Source organism: Vipera berus (assembly GCF_964194415.1).
Source record: "Vipera berus genome assembly, chromosome: 2".
Classification (NCBI taxonomy): domain Eukaryota; kingdom Metazoa; phylum Chordata; class Lepidosauria; order Squamata; family Viperidae; genus Vipera; species Vipera berus.
In genome coordinates, this window is record NC_138203.1 from 273,210,025 (window position 1) to 273,233,278 (window position 23,254).

The window sequence follows — 23,254 nt, forward strand, 5'->3', positions numbered from 1 at the left end:
TCCAGGGGGACCTTGTTAGAAATGATTGTAAGTCACTTTTTTTAGTGCTGTCATGACTTCATGAAAGGTGGCTACATGAAGTCTAGGACTACCTGTACATAATTTGGTATCGTAAGATGGACGGCCTTTGGTAGCCATTTCACGTCAATGTTAAAAAAGCGGCAGCGAAAGGCTTGAGTCCTGGGGCACCCCAAACTGCAGGGGCCTAGGACTCGGCCCTTCCTCCCCACATTGACTGGACCCAAGTATGGAGATGGAAGTAGAAACAGCGTCATAAGGTGCTTCTCATTTTCAGTCCCAAACGCCTGTCCAGAAGGATATCATGAAACCTGATGAGAGGTCTAGGAGGAACAAAATGGTTGTACCCCATCTATCCCCAGGCCTCCAAAAGTCCATGAGAGTTGGAACCAGTGCCGTTTTGGTGATGTGCCCCGACCTCAATCCAGACCGAGAAGGGCCCAGTTGGCTTTCTCCTGCACAGCCCTTTCTCCAGGTGGCAAAGTCAGAGCTGCAAGCAGAGGGTGAGTTGAAGTTCCAGGCTGCCAACCTCTCATTGCTCTCTTCAGCTACAATCTCTTGAAATCCTCTGCCAGGAAAGCCTCTCGTGATTTAGCAAACTGCTGTTATAAAGCTGGCCAGGATGCCAACTGCCCCAAAGTGGGGGAAATTACTCTTTCACGCCTCTCCCGAGCTAGGAGAAGAAATATGGGTAATTTGCGGGTTGAGACAGGAATTGGCATCAGATTTTCCACTGCTATCACACGACCACAGGCATGCGAGGCCACTGCAACTCTAGGACCCCGTGGGTCTTTAACTGAGGACCTCATGTGATTGTGATGTGGGAAGAAGTAGGAGTCCCAGGCAATCAGCCAGCAGGTGAGAGCTACGGACAGGTGGACGGTTTCCAGGCCTCCTCCATTTCAGGGCCTGGGAGAGGAACTGGCCTAAACACCTCAGCAGACTTTCTGCCTAAGATTCCCACTCATTTCCTAGGCTGAGGCCTTAACCCCTACAACAAAATGTCTCTCATAAGATCTTGTATCTCAGTTTCCTATTTTCTGTATACTTTATGTCTACTCTATACAGTACTTTCAAAAAGCCTATAACACTGTCCATCTTTCTCTGTCCAAACGGCCTGTATCACTATATATCCGTTCTCTATTCCTAAACTCTGCATTTCACTAATTCTAATCTCCATTCGTACCTAGTGTTGCTCTCTTTGCCGCCCCCCGAATCTATTTAGCTAGCTAGTGTGAGATTTAAAAAAACAAAATTTGATACAACTCAAAGACATTTGGTTAACAAAAACAAAGATTTATTGAAAAAAAATTGAAAATAAGGAAAAGAAAAATGTTTGCAAGTGTGGCCTCTTAGACCCTTCCCAAATTGAATTGAGTTCAAAGAGCGCCCTGAACAAGTTTCAAAGTAGGCATTTTATACTCTTTCATGATACACGCCACCCCTAAGAAGCTTAAGTCATTCTTTGAAGTTTTTTCCTAATCCTAATCTCCATAGTATCTACTGATACTCTCTCTCTCCGCCCTGCCACCCCCCCAATCATCTATTTAGCTAGATAGGTAGGTAGTTAGCTGTCTCCAATCATTTCCTATAAAGATCATACAGTGTATGCCTTCCCTCCTTCTATCAAGTGATTCTTATACTTGATAGTGACTCTTATACTGTTTGCAAATTGTGTCTCCTCGGCTAACTAGAAGAAAATCCTTCTTAAAAATGGATCCTGGCCTGATTCCTCAAACCCAGGCAAACATGTCCTAAATCCTTGAGAGCCACAGGAAATCAGTCATAAGGTTTTGTGATGTAGTGATGAGAGCAGAACACCCCCTCCTCACCCCAACGAGAAAATACCTTGGGAAATGCAGGAAGAACCCAATACAAACTAGGAAATAATAATAATAATAATAATAATAATAATAATAATAATAATAATAATAATAATAATAATAATAATAAGAAGAAGAAGAAGAAGAAGAAGAAGAAGAAGAAGAAGAAGAAGAAGAAGAAGAAGAAGAAGAAGAAGTAGTTGGAAGGGACCTTGGAGGTCATCTAGTCCAACCCCCTGCTCAGGCAGGAAACCTTATACCATTTCAGGCAAATGGCTGTCCAGTCTCTTCTTAAAAACCTCCAGTGTTGGAGCATTCACCACCTCTGGAGGCAGGTTGTTCCACTGGTTAATTGTTCTAACTGTCAAGAAGTTTCTCCTTAGTTCTAGGTTGCTTCTCTCCTTGACTAGTTTCCATCCGTTGCTTCTTGTCCTGCTTTCAGGTGCTTTGGAGAATAGCTTGACTCCCTCTTCTTTGTGGTAGCCCCTGAGATATTGGAACACTGCTAACATGTCACCCCTCACCCTTCTCTTCATTAAACTACACATACCCAATTCCAGCAACCGTTCCCTATATGTTTTAGCCTCCAGTCCCCTAATCATCTTTGTTGCTCTTCTCTGTACCCTTTCTAGAGTCTCGACATCTTTTTTACATCGTGGTGACCAAAACTGGATGCAGTATTCCAGGTGTGGCCTTACCAAAGCATTGTAAATTGGTATTAGTACTTCACTTGATCTTGATTCTATCCCTCTGTTAATGCAGCCTAGCGCTGTGTTGGCTTTTTTGGCAGCTGCAGCACACTGCTGGCTCATATTGAAGTGATTGTTTACTAGGACTCCGAGATCCCTCTCACAGTTACTACTATTGAGCAAGGTACCACCTATACTATACCTGTGCATTTGATTTTTCCTGCCTAAATGTAGAACCTTACTTTTTTCACCATTGAACTGGCTGGAAGAGTCTCCACTGATCCCCAAGGGCTTCCTTGTTGCCTGATGGCATATTGTGTTCTCCCCCACGGATGCTTTCCCTTGGTTTAGTTCCTGCAAGTGAAGCTCCTGGCTCAGTTGCAGTGACGATGCGAGACCCCCAAAGGGCAGACTCGGGCTAGATCATCCTGTAGAAAAGTGACCGATTTGGTGGCTAAAAATGGAAAACGGCTCTTAATGAAAAACATCTTAGAAACGCCGGAGAAAGAATGAGCGTATTTCCAGGCTCTCGTCACTAGGTGGAGCTCTAACACAACAACAGCGCCTGGAAAACTCCAATATAATCGGCATCGCTGCTGGCTGAGTTGCGACATCCAACCGGAGGGAGAGCAGCTAAGGTCAAAGGGAGTGGAAACCATCGAGTATTGCTAGAAAGGATGTCGAGGAGAGGACAAGGGCTGAGGAACGTCCTGTTCCGAGTCATCCACGGGAGGATGAGAGAGATGTGTAGAGCGGCTCCCGTGCTCTTCCCAGGGACGGAGCAGCAGCTGGAAGGTGAGTGGAGGGCAGGTCGGAGGAGGAGAAGCCGGGAGCAAGTAGATTTCCTGGTTTCCTAAACGGCGTAAAGTCAGAGCAAGCAACGAGAATGAAACATGTCGGCGGCGGGTGCTGCTGCTGCTACATGTTTTTTTCTGTCTCCAAATGTTTTTGCACTTATGCTGCATGTATAAAACTTCTGCCTGCAATTTTCTCCTGGGAGATGGGAGATGACGCGATAGCAGTATTCCAATCTTCCCATATTTGAGAGGCTGCCACAAAGAAGAGGGTGTCAACTTGTTTTCCAGAGCAGCAGAAGGCGACATAAGGGACAATGGGTGGAGAGTAATGAAGGAGAGAAGCAACCTGCAACTAAAGAGAAATTTCCTAACAGTGAGAACAGTTTAACCAGTGGAATAGTTTTCCTGTAGAAGTTGTGGGTGCTTCATCACTGGAGGTTTTTAAGAAGAGTCTGACAGCCACTTGTCTGAAATGATACTGGGTCTCCTGCTTGAACAGGGGTTTGGTTTACAATTCCTACAAGGTCCTTTCCAGCTCTATTCTGATTTATATACGTACAGATTTGGATGCAGAAGTATGTAAATATTTAGGTATATGTGTGAATTTTATAAACGAGTCAATATTTTAACTTGAATTTTGCTGGTCTTCTATATGCCGAGTCAATGATAAATAATGTTTTTTTATAAAGATTCTATTAATTTTCTCTTACACATATTTTTCAACCAACGTGCTGTCTGGGTTTAAAAACGCTAATATATATACAATTCATAATCATTCTTTCCTCTAGCCATTGATAAAATAAATCCCAAGTTTTGGTAATAATCTGTTTCTTCTTTATCTTTCAATCTCATAGTTAATCTGTCCATCTCTGCGCATTCCAGTATTTTTTTGATTATTTGTTCCTCTGGTGGTAGTCCATTTTTTCAGTATTGCTCAAAGATTATTCTTGCTGCTGTTGCGACGTGTAAAATCAAATAAAGGCTTTGTTTGTTAGTATTTTTTGGCATTATCCCTAATAACAAAAGTTCAGTTTTAAAATCAACATGTTCTCCCAAACATTTTTCTAACCAAAAATGTATCTTTTTCCAATAAGCCTTTGCTTTGCCACATGTCCACCAAACATAATAATATGTGCCTGAGTTATGCTTACATTTCCAGCATCCGTCTGACATATTTTTAAACATTTTTGCTAAATCTTGCTGGTGGCAAGTGCCATCTATAAAACATTTTATATAAATTTTCTTTGTGCAAGGTTGACTTTGTCAATTTATAATTTCTCTCCCATAGCTTTTGCCACTTTTCTAGTTCTATATTACTGTATATCCAAAGGTTTTCGCCCATCTTATCATTGTTTCTTTAACTTGTTCACTTTCCATTTCCAGAATTAACAAAAAAAAACCACATTTTCTTAATTTCTCATCTGAGGTTAACAAAGTCTTATCAAACACAGTTTGTTCTTTATAAAATCTATACAGTTTCACGTCTTTTTCATATCTATTTTGCATCTGTAAATGTACCCACCATGACAGGTTGACCCCTGACTTTCCAGTTCTTGTTTAGCTTTTAAATTCCCATCAATATTTAGAATATCAATATATGTCCAGTTTTTTCCAAAGTTTACCAAGTTTGGATGTACAAATGCTTTCATCGTTGATAACCACCCTAGAATTTTTAAATATATTTGAATTTTTCCCCATATTGTTAACAAATCATTTCTTATATAGTTATTTTGGAAATACTTATGAACTCTATTTTTCCCATACCATAAGAAAGCGTGCCATCCCAATTGTAAATCATATCCCTCCAAATATAATAACCTTTTATTTCTAAGAGCTATCCATTCTTTCACCCAGGTTAAAACAGATGCTTGATAATACAAAGCCCACTCCGGTAACCCAAAACCTCAATTTCCCTTAGTATCTTGTAACATTTTCATCTTAATTCTAGTTTGCTTTCCTTGCCAGACAAAATTCAAAATTTTGAGTTTGGGTCTTGGAAGAATTTTTTTCTCAAGTTTGATTGGAATTGTTTGAAATAAAAATAAAATGTTCGGCAATACATTCATTTTCACTGTAGCAATTCTTCCTAATTATTGACAATTGCAGATTCTTCCATTTTTCCAAGTCCAGTTTTATTTCTTTCAATAATTTTATATAGTTATCTTCTTGTTGAGCATTTGCCCGATAGATATATACCTAAATATTTAACCTTTTTCACTATCTGTACCTCTGTTTTTTCTGACATTTGTTTTTTCTGTTTATCAATAATAATAATAATAATAATAATAATAATAATAATAATAATAATAATAATGTTGTTAGTTGCGAAGTCGTGTCCGACCCATCGCGACCCTATGGACAATGTTCCTCCAGGCTTTCCTGTCCTCTACCATCTTCTGGAGTCCATTTAAGCTCACGCCTACTGCTTCAGTGACTCCATCCAGCCACCTCATTCTCTGTCGTCCCCTTCTTCTATTGCCCTCAATCTTTCCTAGCATTAGGCTCTTCTCCAGTGAGTCCTTCCTCCTCATTAGGTGGCCAAAGTATTTGAGTTTTAGCTTCAGGATCTGGCCTTCTAAAGAGCAGTCAGGGTTGATCTCCTCTAGGACTGACCGGTTTGATCGCCTTGCAGTCCAAGGGACTCGCAGGAGTCTTCTCCAGCACCAGAGTTCAAAGGCCTCAATTCTTTTGCGCTCAGCCTTTCTTATGGTCCAACTTTCACTGCATACATTGCAACTGGGAAGACCATAGCCTTGACTATATGCACTTTTGTTGACAGGGTGATGTCTCTGCTTTTTAGTGTGCTGTCTAGATTTGCCATGGCTTTCCTCCCGAGGAGCAAGCGTCTTTTAATTTCTTGACTACAGTCCCCATCTGCAGTGATCTTGGAGCCCAGGAAAATAAAATCTGTCACTACCTCCATTTCTTCCCCATCTATTTGCCAGGAATTGAGAGGGCCGGATGCCATGATCTTGGTTTTCTTAATGTTTAGTTTCAACCCAACTTTTGCACTCTCCTTCTTCACTCGCAACAAGAGACTCTTCAGTTCCTCTTCACTTTCTGCCATTAGAGTGGTATCATCTGCATATCTTAGGTTGTTGATATTTCTTCCAGCAATCTTAATTCCAACTTTTGACTCCTCTAGCCCTGCCTTTCTCATGATGTGCTCTGCATATAAGTTAAATAGGCAAGGCGACAGTATACAGCCTTGCCGGACACCTTTCCCAATTTGGAACCAATCAGTGGTTCCGTGTCCAGTTCTCACTGTTGCTTCTTGGCCCGCATATAGGTTTCTCAAGAGACAAATAAAATGTTCTGGTACTCCCATCTCTTTAAGAACTTGCCACAGTTTGTTATGATCCACACAATCAAAGGCTTTAGCATAGTCAATGAAGCAGAAGTAGATGTTTTTCTGGAACTCTCTAGCTTTCTCCATGATCCAGCGTAGGTTGGCTATTTGATCTCTAGTTCCTCTGCCTCTTCGAAATCCTGCCTGTACTTCTGGTAGTTCTCGATCCACATACTGCTGGAGTCTAGCTTGTAGGATTTTAAGCATAACTTTACTAGCATGAGAAATGAGTGCAATGGTGCGATAGTTTGAACATTCTTTGGCACTGCCTTTCTTTGGAATTGGAATGTAAACTGATCTTTTCCAATCCTGTGGCCACTGTTGAGTTTTCCAAATTTGCTGGCAAATTGAGTGTAGCACTTTTACTGCATCGTCTTTTAAGATTTTGAATAGCTCAGCTGGAATACTGTCACCTCCACTAGCTTTGTTGTTGCTCAGCTTTTCTAAGGCCCACTTCACTTCACATTCTAGGATGTCTGGCTCGAGGTCAGTGACCACCTCATTGTGATTATCAGGGACGTTAAGCTCATTCTTGTATAGTTCTTCTGTGTAATTTTGCCATCTCTTCTTAATCTCTTCTGCCTCTGTTAGGTCCCTGCCATTTTGGTCCTTTATCATGCCCATTTTTGCATTGAACGTTCCCTTCATCTCTCCAATTTTCTTGAAAAGATCTCTGGTCCTCCCTATTCTATTGTTTTCTTCTATTTCTTTGCACTGTTCATTTAAGAAGGCATTCTTATCTCTTCTAGCTGTTCTCTGGAATTCTGCATTCAATTGGGCGTATCTTTCTTTTTCTCCCTTGCCTTTCGATTCCCTCCTTTCCTCAGCTATTTGCAAAGCTTCCTCAGACAGCCATTTTGCTTTCTTGCATTTCTTTTTCTTTGGGATGGTTTTGGTTGCTACCTCTTGTACAATGTTGCGAACCTCTGTCCATAGTTCTTCTGGCACCCTGTCTATCAGATCTAATTCCTTAAATCTATTTGTCACCTCTACTGTATATTCAACAGGGATATGATTTAATTCATACCTGACTGGCCTGGTGCTTTTCCCTACTTTCTTCAGTTTAAGCCTAAACTTTGCAACAAGAAGCTCATGGTCTGAGCCACAGTCAGCTCCTGGTCTTGTTTTTACTGACTGTATAGAGCTTCTCCATCTTTGGCTGCAGAGCATATAGTCAATCTGATTTCTGTGTTGACCGTCTGGTGATGTCCATGTGTAGAGCCGTCTCTTGGGTTGTTGGAAAAGAGTGTTTGCTATGACCATCGTATTCTCTTGACAAAATTCTATCAGCCTGTGCCCTGCTTCATTTTGTACTCCAAGGCCAAACTTGCCTGTTATTCCGGTTATCTTTTGGCTTCCTACTTTAGCATTCCAATCCCCCATGATGATAAGGACATCATTTTTTGGTGTTAGTTCTATAAGGTGCTGTAGGGCTTCATAGAACCGGTCAATTTCATCCTCTTCAGCACCGGTGGTTGGGGCATAGACTTGGACTACTGTGATATTGAATGGTTTGCCTTGGATTCGAACTGAGATCATTCTGTCATTTTGAGGATTGTATCCCAGTATTGATTTTCCTACTCTTTTATTGACTATGAAGGCTACTCCATTTCTTCTGAGGGATTCTTGCCCGCAGTAGTATACCTGATGGTCATCTGAATTAAATTCACCCATTCCTGTCCATTTTAGTTCGCTGATACCTAAGATGTCGATGTTCAGTCTTGTCATCTCTTGTTTGACCACGTCCAGCTTGCCTTGATTCATGGATCTTACATTCCAGGTTCCTATGGAGAAAAAATCTTTACAGCATCGGACTTTCCTTTCACCACCAGACATATCCACAGCTGAGCGTCCTTTCGGCTTTGGCCCAGTCGCTTCATTCTTTCTGGCGCTACTAGTACTAGCCCTCTGCTCTTCCCCAGTAGCATATTGGACGCCTTCCAACCTGAGGGGCTCATCTTCCAGCGTCATATCGTTTTGCCTTTTGGTACTGTCCATAGGGTTTTCATGGCAAAGATACTGGAGTGGGTTGCCATTTCCTTCTCCAGTGGATCACGTTTTGTCAGAACTCTCTGCTATGACCTGTCCATCTTGGGTGGCCCTGCACGGCATAGCTAATAGCTTCATTGAATTATGCAAGCCCCTTCGCCACGACAAGGCAGTAATTCATGAAGGGGATAATAATAATAATAATAATAATATATAAAGTTGGAAGGGACCTTGGAGGTCATCTAGTCCAAACCCTATACCATTTCAGGCAAATGGCTGTCCAGTCTCTTCTTAAAAACCTCCAGTGTTGGGAGCATTCACCACCAAGAATCTGTAAGATTCTTAACTATTACCTTGGTTTTTTGTCTATTTTTAATCCCGCTGTTTCTCCATATTGTTCTATCTTTCCCCATAATTTAGGAAGCATCTCCAAAGGTTCTTCTAGGATAAATACTAGATCCATGGTGGCAAACCTATGGCACGTGTGCCACAGACGGGACTACAGTTCTTTGTAGTATTTCTTCATTTTTGAATTGTAAATAACCTTTCCCATCTACCAAGTTTTGTATCATTTTCTTCTCTTTCTGGTTTTTGAGTTTATAAGCTAACCATCTTCCCGCTTTATTTTTTTGCTCTCTTTATCTGTTCTGCCACTTTTTCTGAATCCAACAGGTTTAATTTATGTTTTATTATTTCCATTTCTCTTTTCAAACTCTTTTTCTGTGGATTTTTTTGTAATTCTGATTCTAACTTTCCAAATTTTTCTTTTAATAGTACATATATATTGCTTTCTTCTCTGTTTATTTTTCTTTGCCATATACGTTATAGCTATGCCTCTAAAGTATGCTTTGGCTCTATCCCGTACATTTTCTAATGTAGCTTCTTTTTTATTTAAAAAAGAATTCCATTTCTTTTTTTGCTAACTCTATAAATTCCCTTTCTTTTAATATAGATTGATTTAAAGTCTTTTTTGTATTCCTCTCCATGTCACTTTTAGAGGGTTAGGGTCTGCCCATGTGCCTATTTCTATCTCAATTTCCTGTATATTCATCCTCAATTCAGACGTCATCCAAATCATATCAATTCTTGACCAGGATTTTTGGCTGTTTGAGTAAAAGGTATGTTGTAATTTTTGTGGATTGATTTCCCTCCAGACGTCTTGTATTCCAATTGCCTCTGCCGTATCAAAGAATATCCTAATCTAATTCTTCTGTTTTTCCTGTTTTGCTGCCTTTATAATCAATTGTTCCGTCTACTATCGCATTAAAATCTCCTACTAAACAAATATTTTGGTACTCCATTTCTATTACTTTTCTATGTAGGCTTTGATAAAATTCTTCTTGATTGTTATTTGGTGCGTAAATTGCCACTAACAATGTTTTCTTTTGGTGTAAATATGTTTCTACCATTACGATTCTTCCTTCTTTATCTGAGTACACCAATTTGGAATCTACTGTCTCTTTAATGTATACCGCAAACCCTCTTTTTTTCTGGTGTGCTGATACATATTAAAGTTTCCCAATTTTTGAATATTCCAATAATTTATGATGCTGTTCTTTTATATGTGTCTCTTGCAAACAAACTATGTCTGTGTTCAATTTCTGTAATTTCCTGAAAATTTTGTTTCTTTTTGATGGGGAGTTTAGTCCATTTACATTCACTGGAAAAATTCCATGTTCTTTCTCCATTTCCAATATTTAGATTTAGATCTAGTCGATCTCGTAATCCTTTGTTCTCTGGCAGTTTCTTCACCTTCACCCTCTTGTTCATCTTTCTCTTTCTGTTCTCCTCTTTGCTCCTTGAGTCGTCTCTTCTGTCTGCTTCTGTTCCTTACTCTCCCCTTGCTGTTGTTCCACTCCTTCATCTAAAATGGCTCTATTCCTTCTTTGAAGTCCTCTGCTTTCCAGATTGAATCCAGTTGATATCTTGTGTTATTCCAATTTATTAAAATGCCTTCCGGCAATAGCCATCTGCAATTCATGCCTTTGGCAATCAGCTTTGTAGTTAAGAAATGGTAGTGTCTGCTTTAAAACCACGATTTATTTTTATATTGTAATGGCTTATCTCTTTTCTCAGTACTTCATCCCTTGTTTTCTTTATAAACCTTACATGTACTTGACCAAATGACAAAATTACTGGACCAGTGGAATGCTAAGATATAATTTACTTGGACTTCAGTAAGGCATTTGATAAAGTAGATCACAACCTACTACTTGATAAGATAGAAAAATGTGGATTAGACAGCATCACCACCAGATGGATTCGTAGCTGGCTGATAGGCCGTACTCAGCATGTGGTCCTCAATGGAACTGCATCTACATGGAAGGAAGTGTGTAGTGGGGTGCCACAGGGCTCTGTTCTGGGCCCAGTGCTCTTCAATATCTTCATTAACGACTTGGATGAGGGGATAGATGGGGAACTCATCAAATTTGCAGACGACACCAAGCTGGCAGGAATAGCCAATACTCCAGAAGATAGGCTTAAGATACAGAAGGATCTGGACAGACTCGAACACTGGGCACTATCTAACAAAATGAAATTCAATGGTGAAAAAAGTAAGGTTCTAAATTTAGGCAGGAAAAATCAAATGCACAGGTATAGTATAGGTGGTACCTTGCTCAATCGTAGTAACTGTGAGAGGGATCTTGGAGTCCTAGTAGACAATCACTTAAATATGAGCCAGCAGTGTGCTGCAGCTGCCAAAAAAGCCAACACAGTGCTAGGCTGCATTAACAGAGGGATAGAATCAAGATCAAGTGAAGTATTAATACCACTTTACAATGCTTTGGTAAGGCCACACCTGGAATACTGCATCCAGTTTTGGTCACCCCGATGTAAAAAAGATGTCGAGACTCTAGAAAGGGTACAGAGAAGAGCAACAAAGATGATTAGGGGCTGGAGGCCAAAACATATAGGGAACAGTTGCTGGAATTGGGTATGTGTAGTTTAACGAAGAGAAGAGTGAGGGGTGACATGATAGCAGTGTTCCAATATCTCAGGGGCTACCACAAAGAAGAGGGAGTCAAGCTATTCTCCAAAGCACCTGAAAGCAGGACAAGAAGCAACGGATGGAAACTAGTCAAGGAGAGAAGCAACCTAGAACTAAGGAGAAACTTCTTGACAGTTAGAACAATTAACCAGTGGAACAACCTGCCTCCAGAGGTGGTGAATGCTGGAGGTTTTTAAGAAGAGACTGGACAGCCATTTGCCTGAAATGGTATAAGGTTTCCTGCCTGAGCAGGGGGTTGGACTAGATGACCTCCAAGGTCCCTTCCAGGTTATTGTTGTTGTTGTTGTTATTATTCTCTTGGTAGTCTGTTTTTCCTTGTGTAGCTTGAGTTCATACAAAATATTTCATCAATCTCCATTTGGATCTCTACTCTGTCTGCCTTCAGAGCCTCTGCGAGAAGCTCAATGATCACAACTACTATATTTCTTCTCTATCCTGAGTGATATTTTGAAATGTCAAATAGTGTTCCGCCTTCTCCATTTCCAGAATCGTAACTGCCCCTTTTAGATCTTGATTTGCTTGTTCTATTTTTTCATTTTCTTGTAATAACATTTCCACCTTTTTATCAATGTCCTCTGATTTGTTTTCCATTTTCTGGATTCTTTGTTCACTTTTAATAATCATTTCATTTTGAGCTTCTAATTGTGCCTTTATATCCAGGATGTCTTTGCTTATTTTCTGAAGTATACTTTGTGTCTCTTCACAATCATAAATAATGTTAATGTCATGGTTCCGATAGATGAAACCCATCAAAAGAACTTTGAGGCAAAATTCTTCCTTAAAGTACATTTATTCGGGATATAAAGTATCGGCACAACATAGTTGAAACCAAAAACTAAATTCCCATCCCTCAGATACAAAGTCACAAAGCACAACTCCCACCCCCAATTAACTGTCATAAATCACATTCCCCAATTAGTTTAAAGCGCAGGATTTGTCCTCAGCGGCACAGCCCACCAAAACGTTATCAACTTATCCTTGGATTCCCACAGCAGCGTTATTATTATGGCTAGCTGAGCTTACATTCCAATACCCCCCCTCTCTGCTGCAATTTCTAAAGTAATAAAAAGCATATTAAAGGAATAGAGAAAATGGCTGCATTTTCATCATTTGTCAGAGCGGAAACATCCAATGATAGCAGCGTTGACAGAAGTTAAACTAGAATTTTGATGTTTTCATGGTAATATATGTTGTTGTTTTTTGCTGCTTTCACATGTCCTATACCCATTTGTTAAACAGTAATGAAACTAACCCATTAATATGAATCTTACAGATAAAGAGGATGCCAAGAAGAGCGCTCTGCACAACAGAATGAGAAGCAGCATTAAAATGCAAGACAATCCTTCACCCAAAACCTTTTCCACTTCCTGCACGAAGTTTGAAAACTCTTCTCCTTGCTCATCAGAGGAGACACAAGGGAGCAAATAACAAGAACAGAGGTTGCAGATCACAGCTGATTATGCATGAGACAATCCATCTGGTGAAAAGCAATACAAATGTTTGGAGTTTGGGAAAAGCTTTACTCCGAATAGCTCCCTTATGATTCATGAAGTGACCCATACAGGAAAGAAGGTCTACCAGACGACCCAATGTAAGAACAATTTTAGCATGAACACTAATATGGTAAGACACAAGAGGTCTCATAAAGGAGACAAACCATATGAGTGTCCTGATTGTGGGAAAGATTTTTCTTGGAAATCTGTCCTGGTGAACCATCAGAGGATTCACACAGGAGAGAAACCATATGAGTGTCCTTATTGTGGGAAAGATTTTTCTTGGAAATCTGCCCTGGTGAACCATCAAAGGACTCACACAGGAGAGAAACCATATAAATGTTGTGATTGTGGAGAAAATTTTAGTCAGAATTCCTGCCTGGTAAAACATCAGAGAACTCACACGGGAGAGAAACCATATGAGTGTCCTGATTGTGGGAAAGGTTTCAAGTATAATTCCAAGTTGGTGATACACCAGAGGACTCACATGGGAGAGAAACCATATAAGTGTCCAGATTGTGGGAAAAGTTTCAAGTATAATTCCAAGTTGGTGATACACCAGAGGACTCACACAGGAGAGAAACCATATGAGTGTCAGGAATGTGGGAAAGGTTTCAGTAGCAATTCAAACCTGGTGATACACCAGAGGACTCACACAGGAGAAAAACCATATGAGTGTTCAGATTGTGGGAAAGGTTTTGGTGACAAATCCCACCTGGCGAAACATCTGATGACTCACACAGGAGAGAAACCATATGAGTGTCTGTATTGTGGGAAAAGTTTCATTCAGAATTCAAACCTTGTGATACACCAGAGGACTCACACAGGAGAAAAACCATATGAGTGTTCAGATTGTGGGAAAGGTTTCAGTCACAAATCCGACCTTGTGAAACATCGGACGACTCACATAGGAAAGAAACCGTGTGAGTGTGCAGATTGTGGGAAACATTTCAGGTTTAAATACAAGTTGGTGATACACCAGAGGATTCACATGGGAGAGAAACCATTTGAGTGTCCGGATTGTGGGAAACGTTTCATCCAGAATTCCGACCTGGTAATACACAAGAGATCTCATACAGGAGAAAAACCATATGAGTGCCCAGATTGTGGGAGAGATTTCAGTAGTAGGTATAAACTTTTAAATCATGTAAAGTTACACATAGGAGAATAACCAGGAACAGACTTCAACTCAACCCTGACACATAGTTACACATAGGAGAATAACCAGGAACAGACTTCAACTCAACCCTGACAAGACTGAGTGGCTGTGCATCCCGGCATCCCGGGATATTCAGAATATTCCACCTCTTTCCATGGGGGGTGAGCTTTTACCCCCCGTGGATAGGGCTCGCAACTTGGGAGTCCTCCTAGATTCACGACTTACTCTGGAAGATCATATAGTGGCCGTGACTAGGGGGGCTTTCGCCCAGGTTCGCCTGGTGCGCCAGTTGCGGACCGGGATGCCCTGTGTACGGTCACTCATGCGCTCGTGACCTCTCGCCTAGACTATTGTAATGCTCTCTACATGGGGCTTCCCTTGAAGACTACTCGGAGGCTCCAACTGGTACAGAATGCGGCCGCGAGAGTTGTCTTGGGAGTTTCCCGGTACTCCCATGTTACACCTTTGCTCCGCGAGCTGCATTGGTTACCAGTTGTCTTCCGGGTGAGGTTCAAGGTCTTGGTTATGATCTTTAAGTCCTTACATGGCATGGGTCCGGGATACCTCGAGGACCACCTGCTGCCGGCGTCAACTCCCCTCCGCCCTGTGCGTGCCCACAGAGAGGGCCTCCTCAGGGTGCCTCCGGTCAGGGAATGTCGACTGGTGGCCCCCAGGGGGAGGGCCTTCTCTGTGGGTGCTCCGGCATTATGGAACCAACTGCCGGTTGAGCTCCGGATGGCATCGGACCTCCGATCCTTCCGTCGCGGGTTGAAGACCCACTTGTTTGAATTAGCTGGTCTGGCCTGATGGGGAATATGGGTTTTTTAATTGGTTTTTATTATTCTATCATTGTTGTATTTTAATTGGGCATGGTTTAATTCTCTTTTAATTTTTGTATAGCTATTATATATGCCCTGTGAACCGCCCTGAGTCCCTAAGGAGAAGGGCGGTATAGAAATCAAATAAATGAAATGAAATGAAATTCAAATGCCCAGATTATGGACAGTGTTTTGCAGAAAATTCCTCTCTTATTACAGAAGAAATTCCACATGAGGAAAAATTTGATCTTGAATTTTGTTTCTTCTCTCTTACTGGAAGCCTAGCTGAGAAATTATTAATTTCTTGCATGATTCTTTTTAGTCAAGCGGGTATTATTAAACATGAGAGATCTGAGCTTCCTTTGTCTAGCCCAGTGCAGTTGCGGCGCCGCCTTCAGCCCGGGCATCGCCGGAGCCACCCCCGGGACCTCCAAACTGCCGCCCAAACACCAGCAGGTCTCGACACGGGTGTTCGGGCAGAGCTGCGCGCGCACCTCTCCAAACTTTTAGAGAGGTGCGCGCGCAGCTCCGCCCGAACAGCGGTTTCCAAACGGGTGTTCGGGCGGAGGTGCGAGGGAGGTGCGCGCGCAGCTCTCCAAACCTTTGGAGTGGTGCACGCGCACCTCCTCCCATTCGGAGTGGTGTGCGCGCACCTCCCGTTCGGAGTGGTGTGCGCGCACCTCCCGTTCGGAGAGGTGCGCGCGCACCGGGTGACTGGGAGCTGCAGGAGACGGCTCAAAGAGCCGCATGCGGCTCCGGAGCCGCGGGTTGCGGATCCGTGGTATAGGGTTTCCAGCCTGAGCAGGGGGTTGGACTAGATGACCTCCAAGATCCCTTCCAACTTATTATTATTATTAAACAGGAAAACAAAAATTAACAGAAGCTGGAAAAGCAAACAAAGTTAGCACCGGGTGTGGTTTGCCCCCAGTGCTCTATATATCCTGCCCCTGCAGTCCCACCCAGCTCCACCCTTCCTTTCCGAACAAGCCAGCATCCTGGTGGTTGGGTATAAATCCCTCCCCCCTCCCTAGATACAGCCTTTGGCTGACCCTTGCTGTCCGTGCAGCTGTCTGTCCTGCCGTCCATTCCGCCACCTGGTGAGGTCCTTCACTGTCCTTGAAAGTATGGCCAGTTCCAGAAGGGAAGGAGGTTTTCCAGGAAAGTCACCTCCAGCCCGCCTACAAGGAGCTGGGAGCTGTCACCCAGCTCCCCAGGTGTTTAGCCATGGAGCGCAGGCGCCCGCGTTTCCAGCATGTCAGCAGCTCCTGTTGCACACAGTCATCGCCTACTGCTTGGCGGGGCTTCCAGGAGGCTGAAGCTGTCAGTCGCAGCTCCCAGCTGAGTGGCGGGGCTGCCCAGCGCCTGGCTTTGATGACAGCCTCCCAGTTGCTCGGCGGGCTGCCCGGTGGCTAGTGTTGACTCCGGCTCTCAGCTGCTCAGTGGACTGCCCGGCGGGTTGCGGTGATGGCTCCAGCTCTCAGTTGAGCAGCAGAGCTCCATGTGGCTGGAAGGTCAGGTGGCAGCGAAATGGACTGTTTCCCCCCCCACCCGGCTGAGTGTCGAGCCTAAGGGCGTGACAGGCGGCTCCGCCTACCAGGGGTCCACTTTGAAAACAAGGAGACACATTTAGGGATGTGTTAAGGGACCGGACGGCCGCCTTCCCCCCTGCAGGCTTACCTGGGTATCGGCGATGGAACCCTTTGGGATTACATGGAGTTTTGCATGAATTGGCCATAAAATGCGCTCTAAACGTCATGTAAGTCACAACAATAGAAAAACACAGTCTGCTTAAAATAATACTACACAAACATTAGCTGTTGTCATGTTTTAATTGAACATAAGATGGAAACATTCACAGTGCAGGGTGGAAAAAGTATGTGAACCTTTGGACTTAATAACTGGTTGACCCTCCTTTGGCAGCAATAACCTCAACCAAACGTTTCCTGTAGTTGCAGATCAGACCTGCACAACGATCTGGAGTAATTTTGGACCACTCCTCTTCACAAAACTGTTTCAGTGTAGCAATATTCTTGGGATGTCTGGTGTGAATCGCTCTCTTAAGGTCATGCCACAGCATTTCAATCGGGTTGAGGTCAGGACTCTGACTGGGCCACTCCAGAAGGCGTATTCTGTTCTGTTGAAGCCATTGTTTTGTTGAATTACTTGTATGCTTTGGGTCATTGTCCTGTTGCATCACCCATCCTCTGCGGAGCTTCAGTTGGCGGACAGATGGTCGTACGTTTTCCTGCAAAATGTCCTGATAAACTCTGGAATTCATTTTCCCATCAATGACAACAATCCATCCAGGCCCTGAGGCAGCAAAGCAGCCCCAAACCATGATGCTCTCTCCGCCATGTTTTACAGTGGGGATGAGGTTTTGATGTTGGTGTGCTGTGCCTTTTTTTCCTCCATACATAGTGTTGTGTGTTTTTCCCAAACAAATCAATTTTGGTTTCATCTGTCCACAGTATATTTTGCCAGTAGTGCTGTGGAACATCCAGGTGCTCTTTTGCAAACTTCAAACGTGCTGCAATATTTTTTTTGGACAGCAATGGCTTCCTCTGTGGTGTCCTCCCATGTACTCCATTCTTATTTAATGTTTTCCTTATTGTAGATGTGTCAACAAAAATGTTAGCATGTGCCAGAGATTTCTGTAGGTCTTTAGCTGACACTCTAGGATTCTTCCTTACCTCATTAAGCATTATGCGCTGTGCTCTTGCAGTCATTTTTACAGGACGACCACGCCTAGGGAGAGTAGCAACAGCGCTAAACTTTCTCCATTTGTAGACAGTCTGTCTTACCGTGGACACATGAACATCACGGCTTTTGGAGATACCTTTGTAACCCTTTCCAGCTTCATGCAAGTCAACAATTCTTGATCGTAGATCTTCTGAGAGCTCTTTTCTGCGAGGCATGGTTCACATCAGACAGTGCTTCTTGAGACCAGTAAACCCAAAACAGGTGTGTGTTTTTAAAGGACAGGACAGCTGTCAGCAAGACATCCAATATCATCACACTGATTGGGGTCAAGGTTGGCTCACTCCTGGCTCCAATTAGCTCTTGGAGAAGTCATTAGGCTAGGGGTTCACATACATTTTCCACCCTGCACTGTGAATGTTTCCATCTTATGTTCAATTAAAGCATGAAAACAGCTAATGTTTGTGTAGTATTATTTTAAGCAGACTGTGTTTTTCTATAGTTGTGACTTACATGATGTTTAGAGCGCATTTTATGGCCAATTCATGCAAAACTCCACGTAATCCCAAAGGGTTCACATACTTTTTCTTGCAACTGTATGTGTAACTGCTACTGCTATTGCTATAATAAAGAAATAGCTTGAAAGCTGATGACCAGCATCATCAATTTCACCTTAAAGAAATGGATCCAGTGCAGCTCACACCACAAAGATGTTCCATGAGCAATCTAGGGACTCCCATTACTGTGTGCGCCGATGCATCCTGAACCAGCTGAAGTTTCTTGGTGGCCTAGGGCAGTGATCTAAACGGGAGGGGACCAAGGCATGAGTGATCCACTTTGGGAGGCCTCCGTGGTCTAGGAAAGGACATAATTTTTCTCACCAGAAGAATCTCTGCAAAGCCCCTCCCCCAGCCATCATCTTTTCAAGCAGGAAACGTGAGTCCAGGGGGACCTTGTTAGAAATGATCGTAAGTCACTTTTTTTAGTGCTGTCATGACTTCATGAAAGGTGGCTACATGAAGTCTAGGACTACCTGTACATAATTTGGTATCGTAAGATGGATGGCCTTCGGTAGCCATTTCACGTCAATGTTAAAAAAGCGGCAGCGAAAGGCTTGAGCCCTGGGGCACCCCAAACTGCTGGGGCCTAGGACTTGGCCTCTCCTCCCCACATTGACTGGACCCAAGTATGGAGATGGAAGTAGAAACAGCGTCATAAGGTGCTTCTCATTTTCAGTCCCAAACGCCTGTCCAGAAGGATATCATGAAACCTGATGAGAGGTCTAGGAGGAACAAAATGGTTGTACCCCATCTATCCCCAGGCCTCCAAAAGTCCATGAGAGTTGCAACCAGTGCCGTTTTGGTGATGTGCCCCGGCCTCAACCCAGACCGAGAAGGGCCTAGTTGTCTTTCTCCTGCACAGTCCTTCCTCCAGGTGGCAAAGTCAGAGCTGCAAGCAGAGGGTGAGTTGAAGTTCCAGGCTGCCAACCTCTCATTGCTCTCTTCATCTACAATCTCTTGAAATCCTCTGCCAGGAAAGCCTCTCGTGATTTAGCAAACTGCTGTTATAAAGTTGGCCAGGATGCCAACTGCCCCAAAGTGGGGGAAATTACTCTTTCACGCCTCTCCTGAGCTAGGAGAAGAAATATGGGTAATTTGTGGGTTGAGACAGGAATTGGCATTAGATTTTCCACTGCTATCACACGACCACAGGCATGCGAGGCCACTGCAACTCTAGGACCCCGTGGGTCTTTAACTGAGGACCTCATGTGATTGTGATGTGGGAAGAAATTGGAGTCCCAGGCAAGCAGGCAAGAGCTACGGACAGGTGGACAGTTTCCAGGCCTCCTCCTTTTCAGGGCCTGGGAGAGGAACTGGCCTAAACACCTCAGCAGACTCTGCCTAAGATTCCCACTCATTTCCTAGGCTGAGGCCTTAACCCCTACAACAAAATGTCTCTCACATAAGATCTATCTCAGTTTCTTATTTTCTATATAATTTATGTCTACTCTATACAGTACTTTCAAAAAGCCTATAACACTATCTGTCCATGTTTCTTTGTATCACTATCAGGGCTTTTTTTGTCATAGAACGCTCAGAACGGATGGAATCTTGTAGGGTAGGCAAGGTGGGTTGTATGACGTGAGTTCCGGCTCCTTTTTCTTTTACAAAATAAGCACTGATCACTATACATATCCTTTCTCTATTCCTAAACTCTACATTTCACTAATCCTAATCTCCATAGGTACCTACTGCTACTCTCTCTCTCCACCCTGCCACCCCCCCCATCATCTATTTAGCTAGGTAGGTAGGTAGGTAGGTAGGTAGCTGTCTCCAATCATTTCCTATAAAGATCATACAGTGTATGCCTTCCCTCCTTCTTTCTATCAAGTGATTCTTATACTTGATAGTGATTCTTATAATAATAATAATAACAACTACTACTACAATAATAATAAGTTGGAAGGGACCTTGGAGGTCATCTAGTCCAACCCCCTGCTCAGGCAGGAAACCCTATACCATTTCAGACAAATGGCTGGCCAGTCTCTTCTTAAAAACTTCCAGTGTTGGAGCATTCACCACTTCTGGAGGCAGGTTGTTCCACTGGTTAATTGTTCTAACTGTCAGTAAGTTTCTCCTTAGTTCTAGGTTGCTTCTCTCCTTGACTAGTTTCCATCCGTTGCTTCTTGTCCTGCTTTCAGGTGCTTTGGAGAATAGCTTGACTCCCTCTTCTTTGTGGCAGCCCCTGAGATATTGGAACACTGCTATCATGTCACCCCTCACCCTTCTCTTCATTAAACTACACATACCCAATTCCAGCAACCGTTCCCTATATGTTTTAGCCTCCAGTCCCCCAATCATCTTTGTTGCTCTTCTCTGTACTCTTTCTAGAGTCTCGATATCTTTTTTACATTGTGGTGACCAAAACTGGATGCAGTATTCCAGGTGTGGCCTTACCAAGGTGTTGTAAAGTGGTATTAGTACTTCACGTGATCTTGATTCAATCCCTCTGTTAATGCAACTTAGCACTGTGTTGGCTTTTTGGCAGCTGCAGCACACTGTTGGCTCTTATACTGTTTGCAAATTGTGTCTCTTTGGCAAATGCAGGAAGAACCCAATACAAACTAGGATGTAGAACTGGCTGGAAGAGTCTCCACTGATCCCCAAGGGCTTCCTTGTTGCCTGATGGCATATTGTGTTCTCCCCCACGGATGCTTTCCCTTGGTTTAGTTCCTGCAAGTGAAGCTCCTGGCTCAGTTGCAGCGACGATGCGAGACCCCCAAAGTGCAGACTCGGGCTAGATCATCCTGTAGAAAAATGACCGATTTGGTGGCTAAAAATGGAAAACGGCTCTTAATGAAAACATCTTGGAAACGCCGGAGAATGAATGAGCGTATTTTCAGGCTCTCGTCACTAGGTGGAGCGCTAACACAACAACAGCGCCTGGAAAACTCCAATATAATCGGCATCGCTGCTGGCTGAGTTGCGACATCCAACCGGAGGGAGAGCAGCTAAGGTCAAAGGGAGTGGAAACCATCGAGTATTGCTAGAAAGGATGTCGAGGAGAGGACAAGGGCTGAGGAAACGTCCTGTTCCGAGTCATCCACGGGACGATGAGAGAGATGTATAGAGCGGCTCTCGTACTCTTCCCAGGGGCGAAGCAGCAGCTGGAAGGTGAGTGGAGGGCAGGTCGGAGGAGGAGAAGACGGGAGCAAGTAGATTTGCCTGGTTTCCTAAACGGCGTAAAAGCAGAGCAAGCAACGAGGCTGAAACATGTCGGCGGCTGCTGCTGCTGTATGTTTGTTCTGTTTCCAAAGTTTTAATCATGCACTTATGTTGCATGATTAAAACTTCTGCCTGCAATTTTCTCCTGGGAGATGGGAGCAGTATTCCAATCTTCCCATATTTGAGAGGCTGCCACAAAGAAGAGGGAGTCAACTTGTTTTCCAGAGCAGCAGAAGGCGACATAAGGGACAATGGGTGGAGAGTAAGGAAGGAGAGAAGCAACCTGCAACTAAAGAGAAATTTCCTAACAGTGAGAACAGTTTAACCAGTGGAATAGTTTTCCTGTAGAAGTTGTGGGTGCTTCATCACTGGAGGTTTTTAAGAAGAGTCTGACAGCCACTTGTCTGAAATGATACTGGGTCTCCTGCTTGAACAGGGGTTTGGTTTACAATTCCTACAAGGTCCTTTCCAGCAATATTCTGATTTATATACGTACAGATTTGGATGCAGAAGTATGTAAATATTTAGGTATATGTGTGAATTTTATAAACGAGTCAATATTTTAACTTGAATTTTGCTGGTCTTCTATATGCCGAGTCAATGATAAATAATGTTTTTTTTATAAAGATTCTATTAATTTTCTCTTACACATATTTTTCAACCAACGTGCTATCTGGGTTTAAAAACGCTAATACATATACAATTCATAATCATTCTTTCCTCTAGCCATTGATAAAATAAATCCCAAGTTTTGGTAATATTCTGTTTCTTCTTTATCTTTCAATCACATAGTTAATCTGTCCATCTCTGCGCATTCCAGTATTTTTTTGATTATTTGTTCCTCTGGTGGTAGTCCATTTTTTCAGTATTGCTCAAAGATTATTCTTGCTGCTGTTGCGATGTGTAAAATCAAATATAGGCTTTGTTTGTTAGTATTTTCTGGCATTATCCCTAATAACAAAAGTTCAGTTTTAAAATCAACATGTTCTCCCAAAATTTTTTCTAACCAAGCATGTATCTTTTTCCAATAAGCCTTTGCTTTGCCACATGTCCACCAAACATAATATGTGCCTGAGTTATGCTTACATTTCCAGCATCCGTCTGACATATTTTTAAACATTTTTGCTAAATCTTGCTGGTGGCAAGTGCCATCTATAAAACATTTTATATAAATTTTCTTTGTGCAAGGTTGACTTTGTCAATTTATAATTTCTCTCCCATAGCTTTTGCCACTTTTCTAGTTCTATATTACTGTATATCCAAAGTTTTTCGCCCATCTTATCATTGTTTCTTTAACTTGTTCACTTTCCATTTCCAGAATTAACAAAAAAATACACATTTTCTTAATTTCTCATCTGAGGTTAACAAAATCTTATCAAACACAGTTTGTTCTTTATAAAATCTATACAGTTTCACGTCTTTTTCATATCTATTTTGCATCTGTAAATGTACCCACCATGACAGGTTGATCCCCTGACTTTCCAGTTCTTGTTTAGCTTTTAAATTCCCATCAATATTTAGAATATCTCTATATGTCCATTTTCTTTCAAAGTTTACCAAGTGTGGATGTACAAATGCTTTCATTGTTGATAACCCCCCTAGAATTTTAAAATATATTTTAGTTTTAATTTTTTCCCATACTGTTAACAAATCATTTCTTATATAGTGATTTTGGAAATACTTATGA

At 42.5% G+C, this 23,254-nt stretch overlaps 4 protein-coding genes across 9 annotated transcripts in view; all 4 read left to right on the plus strand.

Moving 5' to 3' along the window:
* Nucleotides 1-23,254, plus strand: part of LOC308663293 (uncharacterized protein) — a 166,223-nt gene that overhangs the window by 105,509 nt on the left and 37,460 nt on the right. The gene's annotated exons all lie outside the window — the stretch shown is intronic.
* The window catches only part of LOC308663295 (uncharacterized protein), a 42,075-nt gene that overhangs the window by 4,751 nt on the left and 14,070 nt on the right, over nucleotides 1-23,254 (plus strand). The window lies entirely within an intron of this gene.
* Nucleotides 3,280-15,522, plus strand: LOC308663298 (uncharacterized protein). The gene is made up of 3 exons (XM_081319610.1): nucleotides 3,280-3,902; nucleotides 12,949-14,341; nucleotides 15,309-15,522. The coding sequence occupies exon 2, from the start codon at nucleotides 13,215-13,217 to the stop codon at nucleotides 14,337-14,339; it is 1,125 nt and encodes a 374-aa protein (XP_081175736.1). The 5' UTR covers nucleotides 3,280-3,902; nucleotides 12,949-13,214; the 3' UTR covers nucleotides 14,340-14,341; nucleotides 15,309-15,522.
* Nucleotides 3,305-23,254, plus strand: part of LOC308663289 (uncharacterized protein) — a 40,337-nt gene continuing 20,387 nt past the window's right edge. Inside the window, exon 1 of one of the 5 annotated variants that reach the window (XM_081319597.1) lies at nucleotides 3,305-3,325. The gene's annotated coding sequence lies outside the window, so the exon portion shown is untranslated. Of the gene's footprint in view, nucleotides 3,326-9,158; nucleotides 9,784-21,498; nucleotides 21,517-21,663; nucleotides 22,080-23,254 lie in introns of those variants that run through there. The other 4 variants (XM_081319596.1, XM_081319598.1, XM_081319594.1 and 1 more) reach the window with 4 other exon arrangements.